The 26777-nt window shown below is 40.5% G+C and overlaps 1 protein-coding gene across 43 annotated transcripts in view; it reads left to right on the top strand.

The window, feature by feature from the left end:
• Positions 1-26777, top strand: part of MAP4K4 (mitogen-activated protein kinase kinase kinase kinase 4) — a 243480-nt gene that overhangs the window by 162848 nt on the left and 53855 nt on the right. For all 43 annotated transcript variants that reach the window (XM_066268242.1, XM_066268236.1, XM_066268235.1 and 40 more), the window contains exons 10-12: positions 1500-1675; positions 5771-5843; positions 7809-8019. In XM_066268242.1, coding sequence (XP_066124339.1) covers positions 1500-1675; positions 5771-5843; positions 7809-8019 — 460 coding nt within the window. The remainder of the gene's footprint in view (positions 1-1499; positions 1676-5770; positions 5844-7808; positions 8020-26777) is intronic.

The raw sequence follows: 26777 nt of genomic DNA on the forward strand, positions 1-26777 counted from the left end.
TGGGCAGTGGGGTTTGGGAGTCTTTGTATTAGAGCATCCCCTACCACGTGTGGGACCCTCCACGGTCCTCACAGACCACAGAACAAAGTTAGAGTCTTCCTGAGTGACTTTAGGAGCCCTTCTTTGAGCAGACCCCCACCTGTTTTTCTGTAGTTTTCTATTGTTTAAATGAGCATCAGAAAATGATTCTTTATTCCTTATAGTTCTCTACCTTTGTTCTTGTCATTCTTTTCACTTTGGAGTGATGGGTTTTCTCTCCCATCTTTGGAATATCAAAGATCCTACTTTTCCTTCTATCTAACTCACTGTAGTAGTAACCCTTTTTTCTTCTCTAAGTTTGATGCTACATCTGCTATTGCGATACCTAAGTATCCTCCACTTTATTTTCTGTGTATATTTCTTACAGAGCCTAGCCTAAACAAATGTAAATTGTTGATCCATAAATATTTGTTGAATTGAAAAAAACCCCAGTAAGTTTGAATGGAGATATAGGACAACAGAAATGATTCTTAAAAGCAGTAAAACAATTAGAAAGAATTGAACTAGTTTTTAAATCGCATTTTTAAAGACTGAATAACTCATTCATTCAACAAAAGTTTATTGTGTACCTATTGTAGCCTGCCATACGCAGTGTTGGGCACTGCTGACAACTGAACAATAAGAACCAGTTTCTGACCTGGACCATTTCAGACCAGGAGAGGAGACAGAAACATTATGAGCACAGCCCATTATGTGCAGATCACCCCAGAAGAAAGGCTCCTCACTTGGGGCCTGTCGGGTAGAGTGTTGCCTAGAAAGGCTTATCAGCAGAGATGGCGCCTGAGCTGAGGCTCAGAAGGTGTCATGGGTAAAAGTGTCTGGACCAAGACTAGGGATGAGTGTCAGCCTGACCAGGCATATCTTGGCAAAAACCCAAGTGGCTGCTCTGATAAGTGTTGGTAACAGAGTCATTGCCCCCTTTAAAACTGTTATTTCCACTTCTCTACATTAAGCATAAAGAACTAATAAATAAACCAGTTTGAGACTAATTTAAATATCATATGGACAGGTTCAAGAGTCCCCAGCATTTCCTCACTGACTTGGCTCCTTCTCTTATTTCTATGTTGTCCTTGTCTTCTAGGTTCCAGACATCTGTCCTCCGTCTGCCTTCATTATAGCAAAAACTTCCCCTTGACTTCCTCGCCTCTACCCTTATGATTAAATGCTTAAGAAGCAACATTATATTTAAATCTAGGTCGTTTAAATCAGACTTCCTTCATGACTGTCTGTGGCATGTTGTCAGTGGTAGGGTATAACCCTTAAACAGTGTGTGAGTCATGTTCCTGGTCCCAGCGTCCTCAGCACCTAGTCTGGGCCCCGGTGTCGTTCCTGTGAACTTGCAGGATGCTCACGATGATCCTAAAGCCCTTCTTTGCTTTCAGGCTTAGAAGTTATTGACATTTTGAAGCTTTGCTATTTGTGATAGAAATTTGATGATCTTTATTTTCTTCATCTTATAGGTCAAAGAAGTTTTTTAGTTTCATAGAAGGGTGCCTGGTGAAGAATTACATGCAGCGGCCCTCCACAGAACAGCTCTTGAAACATCCTTTCATAAGGGATCAACCAAATGAAAGGCAAGTTAGAATCCAGCTTAAGGACCATATAGACCGGACCAGAAAGAAGAGAGGAGAGAAAGGTATCAAACCTGTTTTCATTTTCATCATTTCATTTGCCAACTACACTAGGTTCCTCGTGTCCCCACTGTGAATCTGTGCTCACTCACCCAGGGCTGGAGGAGTCTCTCTGCTGTGCAGTGATTGAGGGCCTCGTCCAGCCAGGTTTCAGGCAGAGTCCACAGGGCTGTGCTGTCAGCATGGTGGGATACTTTAACGGCTCCTTCTTAGGAGGATGTCTCTGTTGCTACGCTTGAGCACCACGTCACTCAGGGTTTGCTGAGCGTCAGCTCTGAACGTTATCGTTGTTCACTGGGTATCCTGCTGTAGGACGCCTGGGGCTCTTAGTGTACTCCTCTGCTGCTGGAGCTGGGCTTAGGCCTGGGCCACACGTGTCACCTGATGACCTTCCTCCTTTAACTGCACCGCATGAACCTGCTCTGATGCTTGAGGCTTCTTTCCACCCCAGTGTCATGGTTTGATGTGCTCTGCATCCACCTATCAGGCACGCCCTCTCTTTCTATCAAGGTACAAGTGAAGCTTCCTCACCAGCTTGATGAAAGCGTCTTCCCTGAGGTCTCTAGTTCACACTGATCTTTCTTTTTTTTTTTTTTTTTTGAAATAAATTTTTATTAATGTTAATGGGGTGACATCAATAAATCAGGGTACATATATTCAAAGAAAACATGTCCAGATTATCTTGTCATTCACTTATGTTGCATACCCATCACCCAAAGTCAGATTGTACTCCGTCACCTTTTATCTAGTTTTCTTTGTGCCCCTCCCCCTCTCCCTCCCCCTCTCCTCCTTCCCTCCCGCAACCCCCCCCCCCAACCACCACACTTTTTTTTTTTTTTTTTTCTTTTTTCTGAAGCTGGAAACAGGGAGAGACAGTCAGACAGACTCCCGCATGCGCCCCACCGGGATCCACCCGGCATGCCCACCATGGGGCGACGCTCTGCCCACCAGGGGGCGATGCTCTGCCCATCCTGGGCGTCGCCATGTTGCGACCAGAGCCACTCTAGCGCCTGAGGCAGAGGCCACAGAGCCATCCCCAGTGCCCGGGCCATCCTTGCTCCAATGGAGCCTTGGCTGTGGGAGGGGAAGAGAGAGACAGAGAGGGAAAGCGCGGCGGAGGGGTGGAGAAGCAAATGGGCGCTTCTCCTGTGTGCCCTGGCCGGGAATCGAACCCGGGTCCTCCGCACGCTAGGCCGATGCTTTACCGCTGAGCCAACCGGCCAGGGCCCACCACACTCTTGTCCATGTCTCTTAGTCTCATTGTTATGTCCCACCAATGTATGGAATCATGTAGTTCTTGGTTTTTTCTGATTTACTAATTTCACTTCGTATAATGGTATCAAGATCCCACCATTTTGTTGTAAATGATCTGATGTCATCATTTCTTGTGGCTGAGTAGTATTCCATAGTGTATATGTGCCACATCTTCTTTATCCAATCCTCTATTGAAGGGCTTTTTGGTTGTTTCCATGTTTTGGCCACTGTGAACAATGCTGCAATGAACATGGGGCTACATGTGTCTTTACATATCAATGTTTCTGAGTTTTTGGGGTATATACCCAGTAGAGGGATTGCTGGGTCATAAGGTAGTTCTATTTTCAGTGTTTTGAGGAACCACCATACTTTCTTCCATAATGGTTGCACTACTTTACAGTCCCACCAACAGTGAATGAGGGTTCCTTTTTCTCCACAGCCTCTCCAGCATTTGCTATTACCTGTCTTGTTGATAATAGCTAATCTAACAGGTGTGAGGTGGTATCGCATTGTAGTTTTGATTTGCATTTCTCTAATAACTAATGAAGATGAGCATCTCTTCATATATCTGTTGGCCATCTGTATTTCTTCCTGGGAGACACACTGATATTTCTGTTCTGCAAATTCTTGTGGTAACTTCACAGAACAACATTTGGATAACAGGCCTCTTATTAATGAATTGGTTTTGACAGTCTGATTTGCAGGTCAAAGAAGAAACTTATAAAAAGAGCCATCCAAGTTCAACACAATAGAATAGTCAGTCACAGTAATCTTTGGAACCCTGTGCTGAGCTGATTATATATTCATTTCAGCCCTACACAGCTTTGGTGTATTCAGACTGAAGTCAGCATTGATGTTTATAATGACTATTTTGCCCTCCATGTATTCAGTCATAAAAGTTATTAACCTTTTATACACTAAGTTATGCAGCTGCAACAAAGTAAAACTTTTTTTGGCAGGAGTGGGGGCAGGGTTATTCGCATATTGGGTTATTTTCCCATTGCTTTCTTAGTACCAGTTGACAGCCATGGAACATTTGCTCTGCCAGGCATTTATAAGTAGCTGGCCTGGGGTATCTTTTTTATTTCTCATCATCTATATTTTGCAGATGGGACAGTGGCACCTTACCTTCATTCATTCCTTATCTTCAAATCACAGTGGATTCTTTTTCTCTTTACATTAAGTCACCTTCCAAATACCCTTAGCCTCTTCGTCAGTAATTAACAGTTCATTGTACAACATTTTAAACTTCCCAGAGTATCTATTTAAAGGACTCCAAAGATTATTTAGGTGGAATTTCCCTTGGAAGCTAGCTATTTTTATATTCTTTAAAATTATATAGTATTGATGGTCTAGCGTAGGAGAACTAATGCCATATATCAGGTCTACCGGAAAGTTCTGTCCATTTTCAACACGTAAGCACATGTTTATTTGGCGCATGTGTGCCTCTCTATTTTTATCACTTAATGTATACATACTGACGTAGGAAATTAACTAAAAGTTGATTCACGTTAGTCTTATGTGTGAAGCAATAGTGTACCCATGGCTACTGATAAAGTTCATTTATGTCATTATGTAATTTTTATGAATTTCAACAAGGAAGAAATGCTACAGAAGCATGTCTGTTGCATCCACCATATTCCCCGGACTTAGCACCCTCCAACTATCACTTGTTTTTGTCCTTACAAAATTTTTTGAAGGGCAAAAAATTCAAAAATGAAGAAGATATCAAACAAGTACTGGTTTAATTTTTCGCATCAAAAGATAAAATATTTTTCAAAAATGGGATATACAAATTGCCCTCACACTGGCAAGAAATCATTAATAATAATGGCAATTATATTATTTAATAAAGTTTATTGACGGTAAGAAAAATTTGTATTTTGTTTTATTCCAAAAACGGACAACTTTCTGGTAGACCTTATATATATATACACACACATATATATGTAGATGAGTTGATAGATATATGTAGTACATACTTACAGCTATATATAATATAGACTGAAGCATAGTTTAAGTTCTCTGTCTCCTTTTTTATAACTGGAAACTGACTTTTAAACTTACATCTCTAAAGTTAAAAATATTTTTTTTGTTTGAGAGGAGACTTTGTTTTATAAATGTTTTCAGCCTTACTAGTTTTAACTGCTCTGTGGAATGAAATTGGTCACTCTAAGCTCACTGCGAGCCAGGTACTGACATTAAGTTCAGGGTCCAATGAAACGAACTGTTACTCTTTGGAAATGGCACAAAATCTGTTGAAGTAAAAATAAGTTATTTTCACATGGAAACTTTTGCTTAGTCTGGTCTAAGAAGAGCCACTTTTGTCTCCATTTGCTCTATTGTTTCATCAGTTTCTCCTGAATTCTCTATACATGGGAACATTTGGTTTTGTGGGTTTTTTTGCCGTAGTGTCTACTTCATACTTCACTTTACATCAGCCCTGCAGACTTCTCTCCGCTGCACTTCAGGCAGATCCTCCAGGACTGCTGGGCAGTTAAAGCTCTTTCCTTAGATTCTTGGCATCAAAGTGGATTTTCTGAATTTGCTGATGCTCTTGGGTCATGTTTCTTCTGTGCACAGGGCTCTGGAGCCTCTGTTGCAGCCAGGTTCCCTTAGCCACGCAGCCCATAAATGGTTGTCTTGCATGCGGCAGAACTTGCCCTTGTCGGGGGAGCAAGGGTAGCCCAGGGAACTGCCACCACTCACTGTGGCAGTGTGGCGCCGTGCCTCTCCTTCCCCCGTGTTCTCTGTACACATTGTTATTTCCACATCTTGGAAATGCTTGCCTGTGTATGTATGTGTATTGTGATTTGTAAACTGTTACCTTCATCTTTCTTTAATAGATGAGACTGAATATGAGTACAGCGGCAGTGAAGAAGAAGAGGAGGAAGTTCCTGAACAGGAAGGAGAGCCAAGGTAGTATCACAGGCACTGTTCAGCTTCCAACATTGTCAAGAGTGATGCCAGGGTATCAGAAGGCCCACTTCTATGTATGAAGGAATCTTAAACTATGTTGAAAGTGCCTTCATTTCTTCCATTTTTCTGTTTTTTGAAAGATTTCTGTAAACTTGCCCCCCTCTGGGTCCTCGTACCCAGTGGTTCTTTACCGAGATTGTGTCGCTGCCCCTTCCCAGGTCCTTTGGAAAGGTGTGGGGTGGTGTTTGGTCCTGGGGGAGGGGAGCTCACCGCTGCCTTTACTGGTGGAAGAGGCATGGTTGGGGAGCGTCTCATAGGGTGTAAAACGGCTCTGCAAACAAGGAGTTGTGTGCTCATGGGATGTTGAAAAACACATCAGTTTTTCCCAGAACATTTTTGTTTTGTGTTGCTGTTCCCACAAGTATGGTGACCAGCATTTCCTTTCCCTTATTAGGGCATATTCTGTCCTGGTCCATTTTATAGTCCAAGTTTGATTGTGTCTGGCTTTCCTGTATACTGGGAAGCAGAGGGTTGAGGAGCTAGTAGTATGAACCTGACGATAACTAATTATTAACTAAAGAATGTAGGGCTTTACAATTGTAATCTTGGTCTCTCCTGGTTCATGATGTAGGTACACAAAACTGACTCATTGAACATAGTGTGAGGGTGAAAGACCTATGGGGTCAGTGTGCAGAGAATGGTGGCTAGAAGAGAATGTATCAAGAGATAAGAGAACTTACTGGAAAATCTCCATATCTTGTTTTTCTTACAGAAAAGATTTGAATCCATTCAAAACTAAGACTTTTAGTCATTTGTATTGATTTCATGAGCAGTAGAATTGTTTCTGGAAAGGAGCATCATCTAATGAAAGAGACCGTGTAAGGGGATTTAGTTGCCATGTTAATCTGGGTGTTTTGGAGTGGAGAAGGGAGCCCAGCTAGAATTGATGCTAGTTCATCAGTGGTTAGTTCCTAGGACTCACTTGGGCTCAGCTGCTGATCTGGAGATAAGGAAAGCAGGAGGGTACACACGATAAGTGTTAGAGTATTGGATGGAGAAAGTGAAGTAAGGTAAGCAAGTACTAAAGGTTGCTCTGTTATTTCTTTCCTGGCAGACCCAGAACATGATATAACTTTTACTGATGGATAATAAGGTGGTCAGAGAAAGGCTATGAAAGATACTAATTTCACCTTTAATTTTAGAATCTGAGTTATGTGAGAATCTGAAGTGGAGAGCCAGAGGTTTTTGTTTGTTTTTTTAAACAGGGACAGAGAGAGAGTCAGAGAGAGGGATAGACAGGGACAGACAGACAGGAATGGAGAGAGATGAGAAGCATCAATCATCAGTTTTTCATTGCGACACCTTAGTTGTTCATTGATTGCTTTCTCATATGTGCCTTGACCGTGGCCCCTCAGCACACTGAGTAACCCCTTGCTCGAGCCAGCAACCTTGGGTCCAAGCTGGCGAGCTTTTTGCTTGAGCCAGATGAGCCCGCGCTCAAGCTGGCGACCTCAGGGTCTCGAACCTGGGTCCTTCCACATCCCAGTCCAACGCTCCATCCACTGCGCCACCACCTAGTTAGACAGGTGAGCCAGAGTTTTTAAAAGAAGATAAATACTACTGAATTGCAGGTGTAGTTTTTTTTAAAATTTATTTATTTTTTAAAGAGAGGAAGGGTGGGAGAGAGAGAGAGAGAGAGAGACAGGAACAATGATCTGTTCCTGTATGTGACCCGACCAGGGATCGAATGGCAACTTTTGTGCTTGGGTTGACACTGTCGGAGAGCTATCCAGCCAGGGCAAGTGTCGATGTAGTTCTTGCCATGAGTTTACTAGCTGAATCTCAGAGTGGAAGAGCTTGTTAAGGGACAACTGTGAAGCTGGACCTGGACCCTGAGCTGTGCTCTCTAGAGGGCAGTGAGAGTTAGTTACCTGTACCCTCTGAAAGCTCTGCTTCCTCCTACAGTTCCATTGTTAACGTGCCTGGTGAATCCACTCTTCGTCGGGATTTCTTAAGACTGCAGCAGGAGAACAAGGAACGTTCTGAGGCTCTTCGGAGACAACAGCTGCTTCAGGAGCAACAGCTCCGGGAGCAGGAAGAGTATAAAAGGCAGCTGCTGGCAGAGAGACAGAAACGGATTGAACAGCAGAAAGAACAGAGGCGGCGCCTAGAAGAGGTAGAAAAAGGAACTGTTCGAATTGGTTTTCTTCTCTCTTTATCCACATTGGAAGGTAGACACTCACAGAAATTTCTGCAGCCCCCAAGGCGACACCTTCCCACTGGCTCAGCTCTCCAGTAGCTTCTGAACGGAAGGCTGGGCCTCTGGTTGGCATCTGATCCAGGCAGGCCCTTACATTCCTCCAGGTCTTAGGAAAGATTTTCCTCTTGTCAGACTTCAGGGACCTGCCCCGCAGTTAGTTACTCATCATCATACTATGATAAAGGCAGAGTGGCAGGGCCCCAAATATGATGCATCATATTGGTTCTGGGAAGGCTGTCTCTAATGTGGCTTAAATTGGCTAGCTGAGGCTTGACCTGATTTCTTCCCGCTTTTGGCCTCTTGGTTCAATTTTATGTAGACGTGTTTTTCTGAAACCTTAGAATTTTTCACATGAAAAACATTTTTATACAGATGCTTTAAATTTAGGTATTTTTTGATAAATGCCTTAACTTCAGGTACGTTTAGAAGTAAGGAATGGAGAAAAAGAATTACACTGGGAGTAATACAAATGTTGTTCTGTAACCTGATTGTTAAGATGGGGTTGGGTATGTGCTGTGATGGGGAAATGCATTTTGTACTGCCTGCTTCTTTAACTCAAGGTGTACTACTAACATTGATAATGTAGTTATAGCTTTTTCATTTTTAATTCACAGAAACATGATTTTTCTATATTTCACTTGGGGTGCAAAAGAGGTTTTTTATTTTTTTTCCTAATTGCTTTCATTATACATTTCACAACTTCAACTATCTCATTCATAACAGTTTCCATTTCCATTAAATTATATTGACAGCTTATCCTAATAATTTTATGCTGTATTTTTCTAATTGAATCTTGATTTTGTACCTGTTAACTCTTTCTCTCTACTTCCATGACATCCACATTGTTTTTAATCTAGTAGAAATTAAATTTAATGGAGTGACATTGATCAATAAGAGTACATAGGTTTCAGGTAAATATTTCTGTAGCATTTGAACTGTTGATTATGTTGTGTACCCATCACCCAAAGTCAAATCATTTTCTATCACCTTATATTTGCTCCTTTTTATACCCTTCCAGCCACACCCTCTCCCTGATAACTACTTCTCTTTTATCTATGTCCATGAGTCTCAGTTTTATATCCCACCAATGTTTAAATCATATAGTTCTTTTTCTGATTTACTTCTTTCACTCAATGAGAACTTAATGTTCTCATTGTCCATCCATGTGTCATAAATGTCACTATGCCATAATTTCTTATGGCTTAGTATCCCATTGTATATATGCACCACATCTTCTTTTCCAATCCTCTATCAAAGGACACTTTGATTATTTCCATGTCTTAACCACTGTGAATAATGTGATGAACACTGGGGTGCATGTGTCTTGACGTACCAAATGTTTTCAAGTTTTTTGGGTAGATACTTGGAGGAATTGCTGGGTCATATGGTAATTCTATTCTTAATTTTTCAAGGAACCACCACATTTTTTTCCATAATGGTTGTACTAGTTTACATTTCTATCAGCAGTGAATGAGGGTTCCTTTTTCTCTACAGCCTCTCCAATATTTATTATTACCTGTCTTGATAATAGTCAATCTAACAGGTGTGAGGTGGTATCTCATTATAGTTTTGATTTGCATTTTTCAAATAACTAGTGAAGATGAACATCTTTTCATATATCTTTTGGCCATTTGTATGTCTTCTTGGAATAAGACATACAGGTCCTTTTTCCATTTTTTAATTGGATTGTTTGCTTGTTTGTTGCTGAGCTTTGTGAGTTCTTTATATATTTTGGATATTAACTCTTATGGGAGCTGTTACTTTCAAATATCATCTCCCATGTAGTTGGCTGCCTTTTTGTTTTGTTGTTGGTTTCTTTTGCCGTGCAGAAGGTTTTGTTTTTTTTTAGTTTGATGTAGTCCCATTCATATATTGTTGCCTTTCTTTCCCTTGACTTTGGGGTCGAATTCATAAATTGTTCTCTGTGGCCAAGGTATATGAGTTTAGTACCTATGTTTTATTCTATGTAATTTATTATTTCAGCTCTTATATTTAGCTCTTTGATCCATTTTGAATTAATTTTTGTGTGTGGGGACAAATGGTAGTAAAGTTTCATTCTTTTGCATGTGGCTTTCCAATTTTCCCAGTGCCATTTATTAGTTTTTTTTCTCCATTGTTTGTTTTTGGTACCTTTTTTTAAGATTACTTGTTCATATATATGTGATTTTATTTCTGGGCTCTCTATTTTGTTCCATTGGTCTGTATGTCTGTTTTTCTGCCAATACCATGCTGTTTTGATTATCATGGCTTTGTAGTATAATTTGAGTCAGATGGATGTGATAACCTCCATCTTCATTCTTATCTCTCAGGATTACTTTGGGTATTTGGGGTTTCTTCTGGTTCCATACAAACCTGGTTGATATATTTTTAAAAAAATGACATTTGGATTTTGATGGGGATTGCATTAAATTTGTATGTTGTTTTGAATAATATGCCTATTTTAACCTTTTGAGTAGTGAGTTTTTTTCACACTCATTGATGCCCGGGAATGAGTTTCTTTTTTCAGGAAAGGAAATTAGTTCCAGTTCCAGTTTTATTTGTTTGATAACCAGTTTATGGAAACAAGAAGAACATATATTTCCTTTTTGTTTTAACGTTGCCATTGTACATGTAGGACCAATCATACTCTGGATGGTCAGGAGGCACGGGGAAGTACATGAACATTTGAGAATATTCGTACTACTCAAAGCGTTAACTATGTTGATTCTTCTGATCCATGAACATGTAATGTTTTTCCATTTCATTGTGTTTTTAAGTTTCTTATAATAATGATTTGTAGTGTTCAGTATATAAGTCACATCCTTTGTTAAGTTTATTCCTAGGTAGTTTTGTTATTCTTTCCTTTTTTAGCCTTTTTTTTTTTTTTTTGTATTTTTCTGAAGCTGGAAACGGGGAGGCAGTCAGACAGACTCCCGCATGCGCCCGACCGGGATCCACCTGGCATGCCCACCAGGGGGCGATGCTCTGCCCATCTGGGGCATCGCTCTGTTGCGACCAGAGCCACTCTAGCGCCTGAGGCAGAGGCCATGGAGCCATCCTCAGTGCCCGGGCCATCTTTGCTCCAATGGAGCCTTGGCTGCAGCAGGGGAAGAGAGAGACAGAGAGAAAGGAGAGGGGGAGGGGTGTGCCCTGGCCGGTAATCGAACCCGGGACTTCCGCACGCCAGGCCGATGCTCTACCACTGAGCCAACCGGCCAGGGAAGTTTTGTTATTCTTGTTGCAATCAATAGTAAAGAAAAATTTTTTTTGATTCATTTTCTGAAGTTTCTGTTGTTGGCATATAGGAAAGCAACAGATTTTTTTATATTGATTTTGTATCCTGCAACTTGACTGTATTTATTAATTGTTCTAATAGTTTTTTAGTGGAGATTTTGAGGTTTTCTATATACAAGATCATATTATCTGCAAAAAGTGGTGCCTTTACTTCTTTTTTCCCCTCAATATAGATGCCTTTTATTTCTTTCTTATGCCTGATTGGTCTAGCTAAAATTTCCAGAACTATGGTGAATAAGAGTGGAGAGAGTGGGCAGCCTGTCTTGTTCTTGATTTCAGAGGATAAGCCTCTATTTTTTCACTATTTAGTATGATGATATTGGCTGATGGTTTGTCATACGTGGCCTTTATGACGTACTTTCCTTCTATATTCATTTTATTGAGTGTTTGAAACATAAATGGATATTGTATCTTATCGAATGACTTTTCTACATCTGTTGATAGAATGATATGGTTTTTGTCCTTTGTTTTGTTGATATGATGTGTTACATCGATCGATTTACATTATGTTGAACCATCCTTGTACTTCTGGAGTAAATCCCATTTGATTGTGATGTATTATTTTTGTATTCAATAAAATGTTGTTGTATTCTATAATATTTGCTAGTATTTTGTTGAGGATTTTTGTATTCATATTCATTAGAGTTTCTGGTCTGTAGTTTTTTCTCTTGTGTTTTCCTTGCCAGGTTTTGGTATCAGGGTTATGTTGATCTCATAAAATATGTTAGGAAGTATTGCTTCTTTAATTTTTTGGGGGGAGACTTGAGAAGGATAGGTACCATATCTTTGAATGTTTTGTAAAATTTACTAGTGTAGCCATCTGGTCCTGGACTTTTATTTTTTGGGACATTTTTGACTGTGGTTTCTATTATATTTCCTTCCTGCTTATAGGTCTCTTTAGGTTTTCTACTTATTTGTAACTCAGTCTAGGATGATTGTATAGTTCTAGGAACTTACCCATTTCTTCCAGATTGTTCAATTTGTTGGCATAGCTAGTATGATCTTTTGTATATCTGTAATTTCTCCTCTTTCATTTCAGATTTTGTTTATATGAGTCATTTCTCTTTTATCTTTTTCATTTTTATTTTTCGTTTCTCATTTTTTTAGTCTAGCCAGACTTTTTTCAATTTTATTGGTATTTTTAAAGAACCAGCTCTTTGTTGTATTAATTTTTTCTATAGTCTTTTTGTTCTCTCTTTCAGTTAGTTTTAATTTTTACTATTCCTTTTCATCTGATGACATTGGGTTGCCTTTGTTGTTTTTTTCTAGTTCTTGTAAGATATGATGGGTTGTTTACTTGAGGTCTTATTTCTTGATAAAAGCCTGTAATGATATAAAACTTACTGCTTTTGCTGCATCCCAGAAGTTTTGATATGTCATATTGTCATTCTAGTTTATTTATACATACCTTTTGATCTCTGCTTCTATTTCTCCTTTACCCACTTATTTTTTTATAAGTATGTTGTTTAATTTCCACATTTTTGTGGGTTTCTTTTTTTTGTCTTTGTAGTTGAGTTCTAATTTGAAAGTCTTGTGGTCAGATAATATGCTTGGTATAATTTCAATCTTTTGAATTTGTTGAGGTTAAATTTTTGTCCAGTATATGGTCTATCCTGGAGAACGTTCCATGCACAATGGAAAAAAATGGTATAACCTGATGTTCTGGGGTGAAATGTTCTATAAATGCCTATTATATCCATTTGGTCTAGTGTGTTGTTTAAGGCAATATTTCTTTATTGATTTTCTGCTTGGATGATCAATCTAAAGCTGTCAGTAGTGTGTTGAGTTCTCCCAGTATGATTGTGTTTTTGTCTGTTTTCTTTTTTTGTTGTTGTGTTAGAAGATGTCCTATATATTTTGTTGCTACCTGATTTGATCCGTGTATATAAAGAGGTGTTGTATCTTCTTGATATAGTCTCCCCTTTATGTGTATGAAATGCCCATCTTTTGTCTCTTTGTTGTCTTGAAGTTAGCATTGTCAGATATTAGTATGTCTGCACCTGCTTTTCTTTGCGTATTTGTTTGGAGAATTGTTTTCCAACCTTCCACTTTGAGTCTACTATGTCTCCTGAAGGCAGCATATGGTTAGGTTTTGCTTTTTGATTCAATCTGCTACTCTATGCCTTTTTTTGGTGAGTTCAGTCCATTTACTTTTAGGGTAATAATACTTAAGAATTTACTATAGCCATTTTATGTCTTGTTTTCTAGTGGTTGTGGGTCTTCTTTTGTTCTTTTGTGTTTCTGTCAATTGTTTTTGTTTGGTCGTATTCTGTACTTTCTCTGTTCCCTCTTTCTTTAAGTTATGTATTTCAATATTGGTTTTTTCGTGAGTGACTATTAGATTATTGAGAAAAACGTTTTCATATATACAAGAGTCCTTTGTCTTATGAGTGCTTCTGTACTCCATTCTCCTTTGCTACTGAAGGTTTTTATTCTTTTCTCTTTTATGTTATTGTTGTCACAGATTATCCTTGTTTATATTGTAAACCTGTTGGAGCTTTTACTTGTGGTTTTTATTTGTTTTGTTCTTTGCATCTGCAGTGGGCATTTTCTGGTGATAAATTCCCTCCATTTCTGTGTATCTGCAAAAGTTCTCCTTTTAGTTCTCCTTTATATCTATTTGAAGGATAACTTTGATGGATATAAAAATCCTGACTGGTAATTCCTCTTTTTCAGTACTTTGAATGTTTTGTTTTGTTTTTTACAGAGACAGAGAGTAAGAGAGAGGGATAGATAGGGACAGACAGATAGGAACGGAGAGAGATGAGAAGCATCGATCATTAGTTTTTTGTTGCAACACCTTAGTTGTTCATTGATTGCATTCTCATAATTGCCTTGATTGTGAGGCTGCAGCAGACCGAGTAACCCCTTGCTCAAGCCAGCAACCTTGGGTCCAAGCTGGTGAGCTTTGCTCAAACCAGATGAGCCTGCACTCGAGCTGGCGACCTCAGGATTTCGAACCTGGGTCCTCTGCATCCCAGTCCAATACTCTATCCACTGCACCACTACCTGGTCAGGCAGTACTTTGAATGTTTAGGTCCAATCTCTTCTGGCTTGTAGAGATTAGATTTCAGCTGAGAAATCTGATGATAACCTAATGGGTCTTCCTTTATGTATTATGGTCTTCTTTTCCCTAGCTGTCTTGAGGATCTTTCTTTGTCAGTGATGCCTGACAGTTTTATCACCACGTGCCTTGGAGAAGGCTTGTATGAGTTGAGGTAATTAGGTGCTCTGTTTGCTTCTTGGGTTCGAGGATTTAACTCTTTTGGTAGGCTAGGAAATTCTCATGAATTATTTGTTTGAATTGGCTCTCCATTCCCTTCTCCCTCTCTTCTTCTGATATACCCATTATTCTTATATTGCTCTTTCTGATGGAGTCAGACAATTCTTAAAGAGTGCTCTCATTTTTTAAAATTTGTGAGTCTCTCTCCTCTTCTCTTTGTAGCATATCTATTTTTGTCTTCAATGTCACTGATTCTTTACTCTTTCTAACCTGTTCTATCAGCTAAACTTTGTAGTCCATTTCTCAATTCCTGTATTGAGATCTTTATCTCTTTTTTTAAAGTTTCAGTTCTCTTGGTGAAGTACTTGTTTTGTTCATTAATTTGTTTTCTTAGCTCATTACATTGTCAGTGTTTTCTCGCATCTTGTTATTTTCAGAACTTGTTTTGAATTCTCTAGTGTTTAACGCCAAGGTTTTCATATAATTAAGATTTTTTTCTGGAGAATTTTCATTTTCTTTCTGAACTACATCTCTCTCTTAGGTAGCCATGATATTAGTTTTTTTCTGCCTTGATGTCATTTGAGAGTAGTATTGTTAAGAAATCAAACAAAAAACAACTATAAAATATTTAAAATTTTTTAAAAATTAAAAACAGGGTAAAAACCACAAAAAGAACAAAAAAAATAATCAAAAACAAAATGCCCACAAAAGGGTAAACCAAAGAAGAAAGAGAAAACAAAACCCAAGTGAATTTAAAAGGGGTTTGTGTTGCACTTTTCCATTTTTTCAAGTAGGTGGCGCTGTATTACAAATTTTACGTCAAATTCCTGGGCTAACATCCGCTGAGAAGCTGCTGTCTCAATGGAAGTGGGGTTGCAGTGGTGATGATAAGTTAGGCATGTTATGAGGCATCCTGTATGACTCAAACAAGGATGAACTCAGGCCTCCAGGCACTCCTCTCCATGCCTCAACAGACCACGGGACCAGATGTGAAGCACCTCTGTTCTTCAGGGGAGAGAGTGGCTCTGGAGAGCTAGCTTTTGGGTTTGTCTCTGCCATTCTTTGTGTCCCCGAAGAGAGTGAGGCTGGGGCTGCACTTTGTTTGTGTGTGTGTGTGTGACTGAGACATAGAGAGGGACAGATAGACAGGAAGGGAGAGAGATGAGAAGCATCAGTTCTTTGTTGTGGCACCTTAGTTGTTCATTGACTACTTTCTCATATGTGCCTTGACTGTGGGGCTACAGCAGACCGAGTGACCCAGTGCTCAAGCCGGCAACCTTGGGCTCAAGCTGGTGAGCGTTGCTCAAACCAGATGAGCCCGCACTCATGCCAGCGAACTTGGGGTTTTGAACCTGGGTCCTCCGCATGCCAGTCCAGTGCTCTATCCACTGCGCCACCACCTGGTCAGGCTGGGGCTGCACTTTGTATTTCTCTATTGCTGTCCTGACTGCAGGCTGTTGGCAGACCACAGGAACACTGGCTGTGCCCACCTGTTTTGCTGCCGCTTTGGCGTAGTATCTCTCCAACTGCCCCCTATGTCTAAGCCTTTCCTGGCAGAAGGAGACCCAGCCATTACATTCCAAACATTTCTCTCCTCTCCCAAGCCCCACTGTGAGTGGTTCTTGTCTGCCAACTCAGATTTTAGCCTTTCTGCCTTTAGTTGATTTGATGCATGGATCTTTTCAGGCATGTCTGCAAGCCCAGCTGGGGTTCCCTTGCTGCATTACTGCTTTTCAAGGTGGTGAAAACTCTCTCACAGCACCATTACTCTGCCGTCATCCAACATCCACATTATTTTGCTTAGCATGTTTTCTCATTCTCTGTCTATGTTTAATAAGAATATTAGACAAGCCTGGCCCATGGTGGTGCAGTGGATAAAGTGTCAACTTGGAATGCTAAGGTCGCTGGTTCAAAACCCTGGCCTTGCCCAGTCAAGGCACGTAGAACAAGCAATCAACGAATTAAAGAGAAGAAACTATATGAGTTGTTGCTTCCTGCTCTTCCCAATGCACCTCTCTCTCTCTTTCCTCTTTTAATCAATCAAAGAAATCTTTAAAAAATATTAGACAAGATGTTTTCTCTGAGAAAACCCTTCTTTATGATCTTTCCAAGTGTTTAGTTCTAGAGTTGCCATTGTCAGGTTGTGATTGGGGAGCCTGCCCTCCTCCATTGAGGGGTGAATGTCAGTGTGAGTCCTAGCGTTTCTATACTTTTCTTTTTCTTTTTTTTTAATATTTTATTTATTGATTTTTAGAGAGGGGGGAGAGAGAGAGAGAGAGAGAGAGAGAGAGAGAGAGAAGGGTGAGGAGCAGGAAGCATCAACTTGCATATGTGCCTTGACCAGGTAAGCCCAATGTTTCGAACCAGCAACCTCAGTGTTCCAGGTTGACGCTTTATCCAGTGCGCCACCACAGGTCAAGCCTTCAAGCCTACTTTCCGTTTTCTTCTGCTCAGAGGATACTTTATTTCTATCATTTCTACAAGTGACAGAGGGACTGAAATTTTAGATCGGTGGATGGAAATTGAAGTTAAAAACAAATGAAAGCAGAGAAAAAAATTTTCTGCATGAAGGTGGCTTTAGTACTGAAACTACATTATGACACTAGGAAAACATGTTTTTCTAAGAAAAAAAAATAATAAATGATGACAGGTGTTTGTTGTGTACTTCTTGGCTGTGAGAGCTTGGAAAGCCCAGTAACCTCCTTCACCCCAGTGTTGTTTCCATGGTTTTAAGCAAATTGGAACCATGTTTTCATCCCTCTTGTCTACAGTGAGGCTTTTGGTCAATTGTCTGTATCTAACATCCAGAAGTACTTGTTAGCACAGTTCCAGAGCTGTTGGCAGTGACCGCCATGCCTGGCGTGCAGTGCCCTCCAGCCCAGGCCTTGCCTTCAGTCACCTCAGCAGCTTCTCCGTTTTGCAGAGTGTAGCTCTTTTGTCTTTTAGAACTCCCTATAAGTTCTCTAAAGTTCTTTTGGCATTCCAGTCTAGTGTTTCATTATACTTACAGTTAAAATTTGGAAGAGTAGGCCCTGGCCGGTTTGCTCAGCGGTAGAGTGTTGGCCTGGCGTGCGGAGGACCTGGGTTCGATTCCCGGCCAGGGCACATAGGAGAAGCGCTCATTTGCTCCCCCCCCCCCCTCCCTCCTTCCTCTCTGTCTCTCTCTTCCCCTCCCGCAGCCAAGGCTCCATTGGAGCAAAGATGGCCCGGGCGCTGGGGATGGCTCCTTGGCCTCTGCCCCAGGTGCTAGAGTGGCTCTGGTCGCAGCAGAGCGACGCCCCAGAGGGGCAGAGCATCGCCCCTGGTGGGCGTGCCGGGTGGATCCTGGTCGGGCGCATGCGGGAGTCTGTCTGACTGTCTCTCCCCGTTTCCAGCTTTGGAAAAATACAAAAAAAAAAAAAAATGGAAGAGTAGATTCAGCAAACAGTATTTGTTGCCTAAAGTGGGGAAGAGTTTAAAGATGAGTTTGCTGCTGCTTTGGGAAGAAGCAAATCTCTTCTCTACTAAGGCTTTATTAGAATTTGTACTTAAAAGCCTCAAGGGTTGGTTGCCGGTACGTGTGTACAGTAACATGACCCTCAGAGCTCTCAGAAATAGCTGAATCTGAAGCCTAAATTGATAGATTAAAGTCAGTTACTTTCTGCAAAGCCTGTGAGAGTTCCGTGGAATGAATTTAAGTGAACCTCACTATTATCAGTAGATATTTAGAAAAGTTTTTAGAATTATGAGGTGATAGCATTGATTTTAGGTACCAAGTAGAAAGGGAACTTAAATATAGTAAAGCATAGTTGGAAAAGTACATATTTACTCGAGCGTGCTGGGAAAAATTTAAGTCATAAGGAAATCTCTTTAATAATTTGAGAGTATTGGAAATCACTTTGCAGCATGCAGTTTATCCGTTTGATTTTTTTTCTAAAGAAAGAATGACTTGAGAAAATAACAATGACATTGGTTTGCAGCTGCTTGAAAGGCATGTGTCTTGTTTATCCTTCTTAAGGAGGTAAACTTGACAGTTCATTAGACTCTCCTGGGTTTTGTTATTTGAGATCACAGGCACAAGATTAATCCAATGCGGAAAGATGTTACTTAGTTGATGTTTTATTTTGAGCTATTTTCTTGCAAGAGGACAACTTGCACATTAATCATCTATTAAGATGTATTTACTAAGGCCTTTCTTTTAACTTTTAAATTATTACCCCTCCTCCCATTGAGGGTCTGTTCTGACTGTAGCAGTTTTTATGGTTGGTAGTTTAAATTCTTGCTCTTGGTCCAGTTTGCAATTTCAAATATTAGAACATAATGTGGAAGAGTGGTAAGTAACTGTATTGTTCTCTGCTTTTGATGTTGGTCTCCCAACCCAGACTTCCTTGGTGGGCTAGCCCTAGGAAATTTATCACTTCTCACAGTCTTGTGGATTTTAAAAAGTATATTATTTATCTTACCTACAAAACTTGTGAAGGTGGAGAAGGCATTATGTCTGATCCATCTTTGTGTATCCATGGTACTTAATTCTCAAATGAATGAAGCAGTCATTTTTAGTCTTAGATGTATTTCTAGAAAGAAAGGGCTTTTGAAATTTATGTCCATTCTTAAATGGATCTTTGGTCTTGGGGTCTCTCATTTGAGTTCCAGAGCCACCTTAAAGTACTTTAAAGGACCCCATAGAACACCCCCAGGCATAAAGAATATATTGTGTAAACTATGAAGTAGGATGCAAATGTAACAGTCATTGGTCAAGCTTTTTTGTGCTAGGTGAGCTTGGAGTGATGGCTTTATGATGTGGTTGGGTTCTGTAGAACCTAGAGATATGAATGGATTCTTCAGTCTTTGCTTTACCAAAATGCTAAATGTTGGAGGTAAAATCACAACAATTTTCATCCTGAATGTCAGGTGCCAGGTGTGAGGATTAGATTTACAATTCAACAAAGTATTTATTGTGATATTGACCACAGGGAGAAAAAGATGAGTGAAACATGTTCATCCTGCTCCTTAGGATCTTCCTGTTTTTTTTTGTCTTTGTTTCTAGTAACCAAGGATATAGCACTTTCGCAGGAAAGGAAGAAGAAAAAGCCTTCCAGAGGCTTTCATTTAATTTCAGTTATAGCTTGTCCCTGTTTGTAAGATGTTTGCTGTTACTTTATGATGTGCATTTACTAGAATGATTTTTTATTATTTTGATAACTACATAACAATTATTGACTGGGAAAACAGTTAGACACAAACAACTTGAAATTTACTGACTTCCATTGAGAAATCGCAGTGACATGACTGAAAAAAAAATGGTGTAAGCACCAAGGGCAATAAGAATTAAGAAAGGAAATTGAATTGTGCTAATTAATTAGTGCATGGAGTCAAGGCTATAATGTTGATTCTGCTCATCCTGGAAGAGTAGAAATGGGAGGTGACAAGTGGGGCTAAGAGCATGTACACATGGAGCAGTGACAGTCCCCTACCCCGTGCAGCCAGGCCACTGTGCCCTCCTCCTCAGCAGAGCAGATCCACGCACCTAGAAAGAAGAGCAGTGGAGCTTCAGAATGTGGAGGAGTCAGGTCCAGCTGCGTATGTGGGGAGAGGTGCTGAAAGCAAGGGCATTGAGTGAAGATCTGAATGTCGGTGCGCTGCAAACCTGCTCACCTTACTCGGCTCCTGTGGTGGTGGCAGCCGTGCTTATTAGAAACACTTCCTTTTCCTACTCCCTTGCCTGTCGACTTGTCCAACCCAGTTTGGATATTGGGGAAATGCTGAGAATATTACAGGTTTCTCTCTGGTGATACTGACCAGCCCCAGGGACCTAAGGCTGCAATGAAGTATTATTGTGCGGGTTTACAGTCACCTTACTCTGAAGCTTAATAGCTACCAACTGTTAGCCACAGCCCTCATTTTACCTTTCACTGGCTTCAGTGTGGATGGACAGTGAAGATCGCATACACTGGGAAAAATTTTTAACATGCAAGATTCCAAGACAAATAGCAAAAGGAACTTGAAGGAAATGGAGACAGTGCAGGGAACAGAGAAGCTGTCTCACACATAAGCACATGCATACGCAGAATCTTAATATCCTTAGAAAGAGGGAAGATATACTATAATATTCAGAAAACAAGAATATTCCGAAAATAAGAAGTTTTGAAAATTTTGTTAGTTGTTATAAATTAGGGGGTAGAAAGGTAAGTTTATGGGATATAGGACAGAAGAAAAACAGAATCAATTCACATGGTTTAACTTCCATTTAATGGGTGGTCCAGGAAGTCACTATTATAAGAGGAACATGCAGGAATAATTCAAGAAAAGTCCCCAGAACTTAGAAAGACGTATTTGTGGATGAGAAACTTACTGAATACCCTGCACAGTGAATGAAAAAAAAAGACCTGAAGAAAGGCACATAAATCAATATGAATGTTTAGACTGTCAGGGGTGAAGAGAGGACCTTAAAAGCTGCCATGGGGGAACCGACTGACAGATGGGATAGGTCTTGGAGTCACTCTCAAGATCAGAGTGGTCTCTGATTCTCTAGGAGGAACATCAAAAGTGAAAATGGCAGCAGTGCTTTTGAAACTGATGGAAAATCATTTCCCTTGGCCACGATTTTCTGTAGAGTGTGAGAGTGGAGATTTTATGACATGCGGAGTCCCTAAAGTCTCTTACCTTCTCTTTTCTCTTCCTGAAGAAGTTACTGGAGGCTGTGTTCTAGCAGATAAGAAATAAAATGAAAAGGGCTTCAGGAAACAGGATTCTACCAGGAGAGAGGCCCAAAGGATTTCTGACAGATTGGCTGAGTAGAGAGGCCTGTGAGAGGGTGATCTCTGAAGAGTAAAGAAAGAGTACTTCATTTCTTTGACCACATTTAAAGGAGTTTTATGGTAGTACAAGAGACTTTACAGATGATTTTGTGATAGGTCTGTACAAAATTAGTCAAACAAACCCCACAAAAAGGCAATTAATAATGCTTCCAAAACTGAGAGGAAAGTTATTTATACACTACTCAGTCTTGAATATGGTTTTTCATTAACCCCAAATTGTCACATGACTGCATTGGATCATGGGATGATATGGTGCAATGGATATTCTTTGGGAAAAGTCCATAGATGGTGTCCAAAGTGAAAAAAAAAGTTAACTATAAGCGTATTATTGAAATACAAGAATGTAAATACTATGGGAAAAACTAAAAGCATTGAAGTGGTTATAGTTTGGCAGTAAAAATTGAGAAGTAGGATAGCTAACTTTTGACATAAACTTTATATTCTCTTTGTACTTTGATTTAAAATTTTTAAACATGAATAAAATTCTACTCAGTGCAATCAGAAATAACCAAGAAAATGGATTTTCCACTTTACACCATTTTGGAGTTTATTACCTTGCATGAGAATGAGCGTTTTCACTTTGAGCTAAAAGCAGAAGATGCACACCAAGATCCTGTCATTTCCTGAAACTCGGCTGAAGGCATAACAAGGGTAGGAAGCAGGCTAGATGAGTGAGGAGATCCTGCGAGTAGGCTGAGGCTGAGCTCCCGCCTGTCCTCTGTGGATGAGGCATGGCAGTAGTTGTAGGTGAGGAAGTCTATATGTGGAGAGCCAGCCTCTGTACTTGCTCACTCCTTCTCTCTGCTTTTCTCTGTAGCTTCCCCTCTCTTCCTCTGGAGACACAGTGGGAATTTGCATCTTGAGGCTCATTTGAGCTGAAAGCTAGACTGCAGCTGGAGTTGCAGCTGTGTGGCAGCCTGTTACTATTTCCATACTTCATTGTGGCAACATTCAGACTCTAATTAAAATTATTTGTTTGGCTCTGGCTGGTTGGTTCAGTGGTAGAGCATTGGCCCGGCAGTGGTAGAGCGATGTCCTGGGTTCGATTCCCGGCCAGGGCACACAGGAGAAGTACCCGTCTGTTTCTCCACCCCTCCCCTCTTGCTTCTCTCTCTCTCTCTCTGTCTCTCTCTCTCTCTGTCTCTCTCTCTCTCTCTCTCTCTCTTTTCCTCCTGCAGCCATGGTTCCATTGCAGCGAGTTGGCCCTGGGCCCTGGGCCCTGAGGATGGCTCCATGGCCTCTGCCTTAGGCACTAAAAAAGCAACAGAGCAGTACCCCAGATGAGCAGAGCATCATCCCCTGGTGGGTTTGCCCCCCTAGTGGACTTGCTGGGTGGATCCTAGTTGGGGTGCATGTGGGAGTCTGTCTCTCTGCCTCCCCCCCTCTTAGTTAAAAAAAAACTATTTCTTCATCTAGTTCTTTCTGATAACAGCCCAGGCATCAGGAGAGATGGGGACAGGGTTTGCTTTCAAAATTTAAAGGGGAAAAAAGTGGGGTTTTTTAAATAACAAGAGAGGAAAAAGCAAGTGTAACCTATGGCTTTTCTTCCTGGACATGTGATAACATGGAACTAAATGGCACCTTTACTTTGATATTGATATCATTCCTAAAAATGAGAGAATTTTAGTAGCCCACCTGGTATATAAGGAAATGACAGCAAGTACCTCTCTAAGGCTGTACCTCATGTGTCTGTGGTCGTGGCATTACTTAGAGTACAGCAGTGGCCTCAAAGGGTTTTAATCATACCTTCCATGGGTAGAAATTGGAGCATGTGTATCTGACAGAGATATAGGCACTTATGTACTGCTGCACTATGTACATTGTAAAACATGCAAAAATCACTGTCTTATTAAACAGGTGAGCCACAAATACAAATAAATAGAGGTGGCTAGGTTTTGTTTTTGTTTTTTCCCCCTCTTCCAGTTGCTCGTCTTGCTTACTTTCAGAGACTGATGCAGAGACATGAGATGTCAGTTCTTCACTTCCTGGGCTATGGGCAAGGGAGAGTAGAGCCCAGATCTTTCCAAGAGGAATGATTCTCTTACAATTTCACTACTTATGAGACCTTTTTAAAATTTTTTCTCTCATTAGACACAACTTCCAAAAAATATTCATTGCAAACTCTATGTCATGGTGATATTTAGTGATATTTAGTACAGACTGCCTCCTTCCCCCTCCCACTGCACACTGACAAGTCGGGAAACTGAGGCACATAGCGGGGAAGTGGCTTATCCCAGGGCAGCTGAGGAAGGACCAGGACTGCCAGTGCTTGAGTCGTTTCAGTTCTCTCTAAGATTCCATGTTGCATACTAAGACTTCTCAGAGAACCCTGTTAAGCCCATCTTGGCTACTTTATCTGAAAGTTGTAAAATTCACTATACAAGATCCTTTGCCTCTTTTGAGCTGTTTACATTATTCTGATGGGCTTGGAACTTGAATTCTCTGAAGCTATGGGGGGATTTTAAAGGTGTAGGCATGGTCTGCCTTTTTTCTTGTTTTCCTTTCATCTGACTGACTGAGGAAGTTGTTCATGTGCCCGTGTAGGAAACTCTGCCTACCCTTGAGATTTGGGGCTCTTTCTTTCATCCAGAGGTATGACCCTTCTTACCTGGCATCCCAGGTGTTTGCTAAACCCAGTGTATTCTAGCAGCTCATTCCTCTTTTATCTCCCTAAAGGTATCCTGTTTATTGCCAGCTTCACCCATGATCATTCTTAGAACAAGCCACAGGCAGTGCCAGGTCTGTTATTAGAAGCCACCCTCACTCCTCAGGACTAAAGCTTTGAAAACGTTCCCATTTTTCTCTCTGCAGTGAGAACATTCATGTTTAAGCTTTAAAAGTGATCGAATGAGAGATGTTCTTCTTTACATTTTAGCTTCAGGTTTATCAGAAGGCTTTTTTTAATCTTATTTTTAATGCATTTTTACTCTTAATAAAAAAGGTCAAAAATATCTGAAAGAATTAAATTTCTATTTAAAGCTAAGAAACCTATATTTCTTAATGGGCAAATTATAATGACTTTTATTGCCAGAGTTAGAAAAATGGTTTTGCTCTCAACTACTAAATACTTAATATAAATGATGTACTGGTAAAACTTTTTTTCCTACCTTTATTGAAAACACAGCAGGTATAAAATAAAAGGTTCTCACTTAATTTGCATTGAAGAAGATAGGCACTGGTGCTACTGCTTGGATGTGAATCTCAGATTTCTGACTTCACGTTTCTGTGCTGTGCTTTTCAGAGTCCTGGGGTGAAAGAAGCATTTTGGTTAGTTTTATGTTCTAATTATAGCTAGTTTTTAAAAAGAAAAGCCTCTCCCACTGAAGGGTGCAGGAGGACAGTATGCAGGGCCCTGAGCGCAGCTACACAGGTAAGCGGTGTTAGTGCAAAAAGGCTAGTTTGCAAGTCCGTTGTCATATAGACCAGTGGTCCCCAACCCCCGGGCCGCGAACCGGTACTGGTCTGTGGGCCATTTGGTACCAGTCCACAGAGGAAGAATAAATAACTTACATTATTTCCGTTTTATTTATATTTAGGTCTGAACGATGTTTTATTTTTTAAAAATGACCAGATTCCCTCTGTTACATTCGTCTAAGACTCACTCTTGATGCTTGTCTCGGTCACATGATACATTTATCTGTCCCACCCTAAAGGCCAGTCCATGAAAATATTTTCTGACATTAAACCAGTCCGTGGCCCAAAAAAGGTTGGAGACCACTGATATAGACAGTTACTTTCTGCTGTCCTCCCTACATGTGGTTTTGAATAAAGTGTCTTATTTTTCTCTTTTTCTAAGACTGAGAAAAAGTATAAAGGCATTAAAGCTAGCAAGTAGTAGGCAGCAAGTGCATTGTATGAGGACAGTATTGGTGTTCGAATTTAATCAAGATGCCTTAGCCATTAAAATGTAGTTTCCGAACACCAGGACAGGATCTTGGTTCTGTTCAAGACCACATCTTCACCCATGGGAAACTGGCAAGTTTTGTGCATTGAATTCTAAGAGCAAGCAGTGGGGAAAAAACAGAAAACATAGAGTGCTTGAAATAAGAGAGAGTTTCTAAAGCTCACTAGAAGCCTCACCTAGGATGATGATGTAGTATTCAACTGAGAGGGACCAGAAACCAAGTAATCCTTTCTACCCTATTATTCCACAAGGAAGATGCTTAGCATTTTTCAGGAAATCATTTCTGAGTGTCTGCCTTCACATTGAATGCTAGTTGAGGGTCAGGGGGAAAAACCCAAAAAGAATATGTAGGCCACAATAAATACAATGTGTCCATAAAGTCATGGTGCACTTTTGACTGGTCACAGGAAAGCAACAAAAGATGATAGAAATGTGAAATCTGCACCAAATAAAAGGAAAACCCTCCCAGTTTCTGTAGGATGATGTGGCAGCATGTGTGCATATGCAGATGATGACGTAACACCGTGTATACAGTGGAGCAGCCCATGGCCATGCCAGTCAAGATGTGACGGTACAGAGGAAAGTTCAGTGTGTTCTGTGGCTCGCTAAATTTGAATCCGTGACCAAAGTGCAACGTGAATATCAGCGTGTTTATAACGAAGCCCCACCACATAGGAATAGCATTACTTGGTGGGATGAGCAGTTGAAGGAAACTGGCAGTTTGGTGGAGAAACCCCGTTCTGGTAAGCCGTCAGTCAGTGACAAGTCTGTAGAGCAGTGATTTTCAACCTTTTTTGAGCCGCGGCACATTTTTTACATTTACAAAATCCTGGGGCACACCACCTACCAAAATGACACTCTAACACAGTACATATTATACATATAGTTAATAATATACTTTCTAAATGTATTTATACTCACTTAATGTGAAACCTGGGCCTGTTTCGATGAACACAAAAGGGATATCCTGGCAGGAATGGTAGAAAGACACACACGAAGCTCTTCCTCAACAGTTCTCAGTCTCTCTCTGTTTTTAGTTTTTATCGCAGTCAAGCTTGAGAAGCTCAGCTCACATAGATATGTGGTTGAAAATGGGAGCAATGTCAAAATAGCTTTGTTGGCCAGAATGGGGAACTCTTGGTAACAGATAACCAAAAACTGTCCAAAGGAAGATCAGCAAACTTTAGCTTTAAACCACGATCTTGTTTCAGTTCAATGAGTTCCTCTTGCTCCTTTAAAGTCATGTCCTTCCCAGCAACAGATACTGAGCTGTATGGGCCCCTAACCCAGTCAAAGGCATTCTGTGAAGGCTGAAGAGAAATAAAATTGACAACATCTTCTCAAGAGTTTTCAAATGTCTGCCAATCACCTCACACATTGCAGCATTGTTGCCATCATGCTGTTTCTTGGTGAGCGGGAGCATCTCAAGGTTGCCACGCTGCACATGTTGTTGCCAGATCTGCACCTTTAAATGGAA

This window comes from Saccopteryx bilineata, chromosome 3 (assembly GCF_036850765.1).
Source record: "Saccopteryx bilineata isolate mSacBil1 chromosome 3, mSacBil1_pri_phased_curated, whole genome shotgun sequence".
NCBI lineage: Eukaryota > Metazoa > Chordata > Mammalia > Chiroptera > Emballonuridae > Saccopteryx > Saccopteryx bilineata.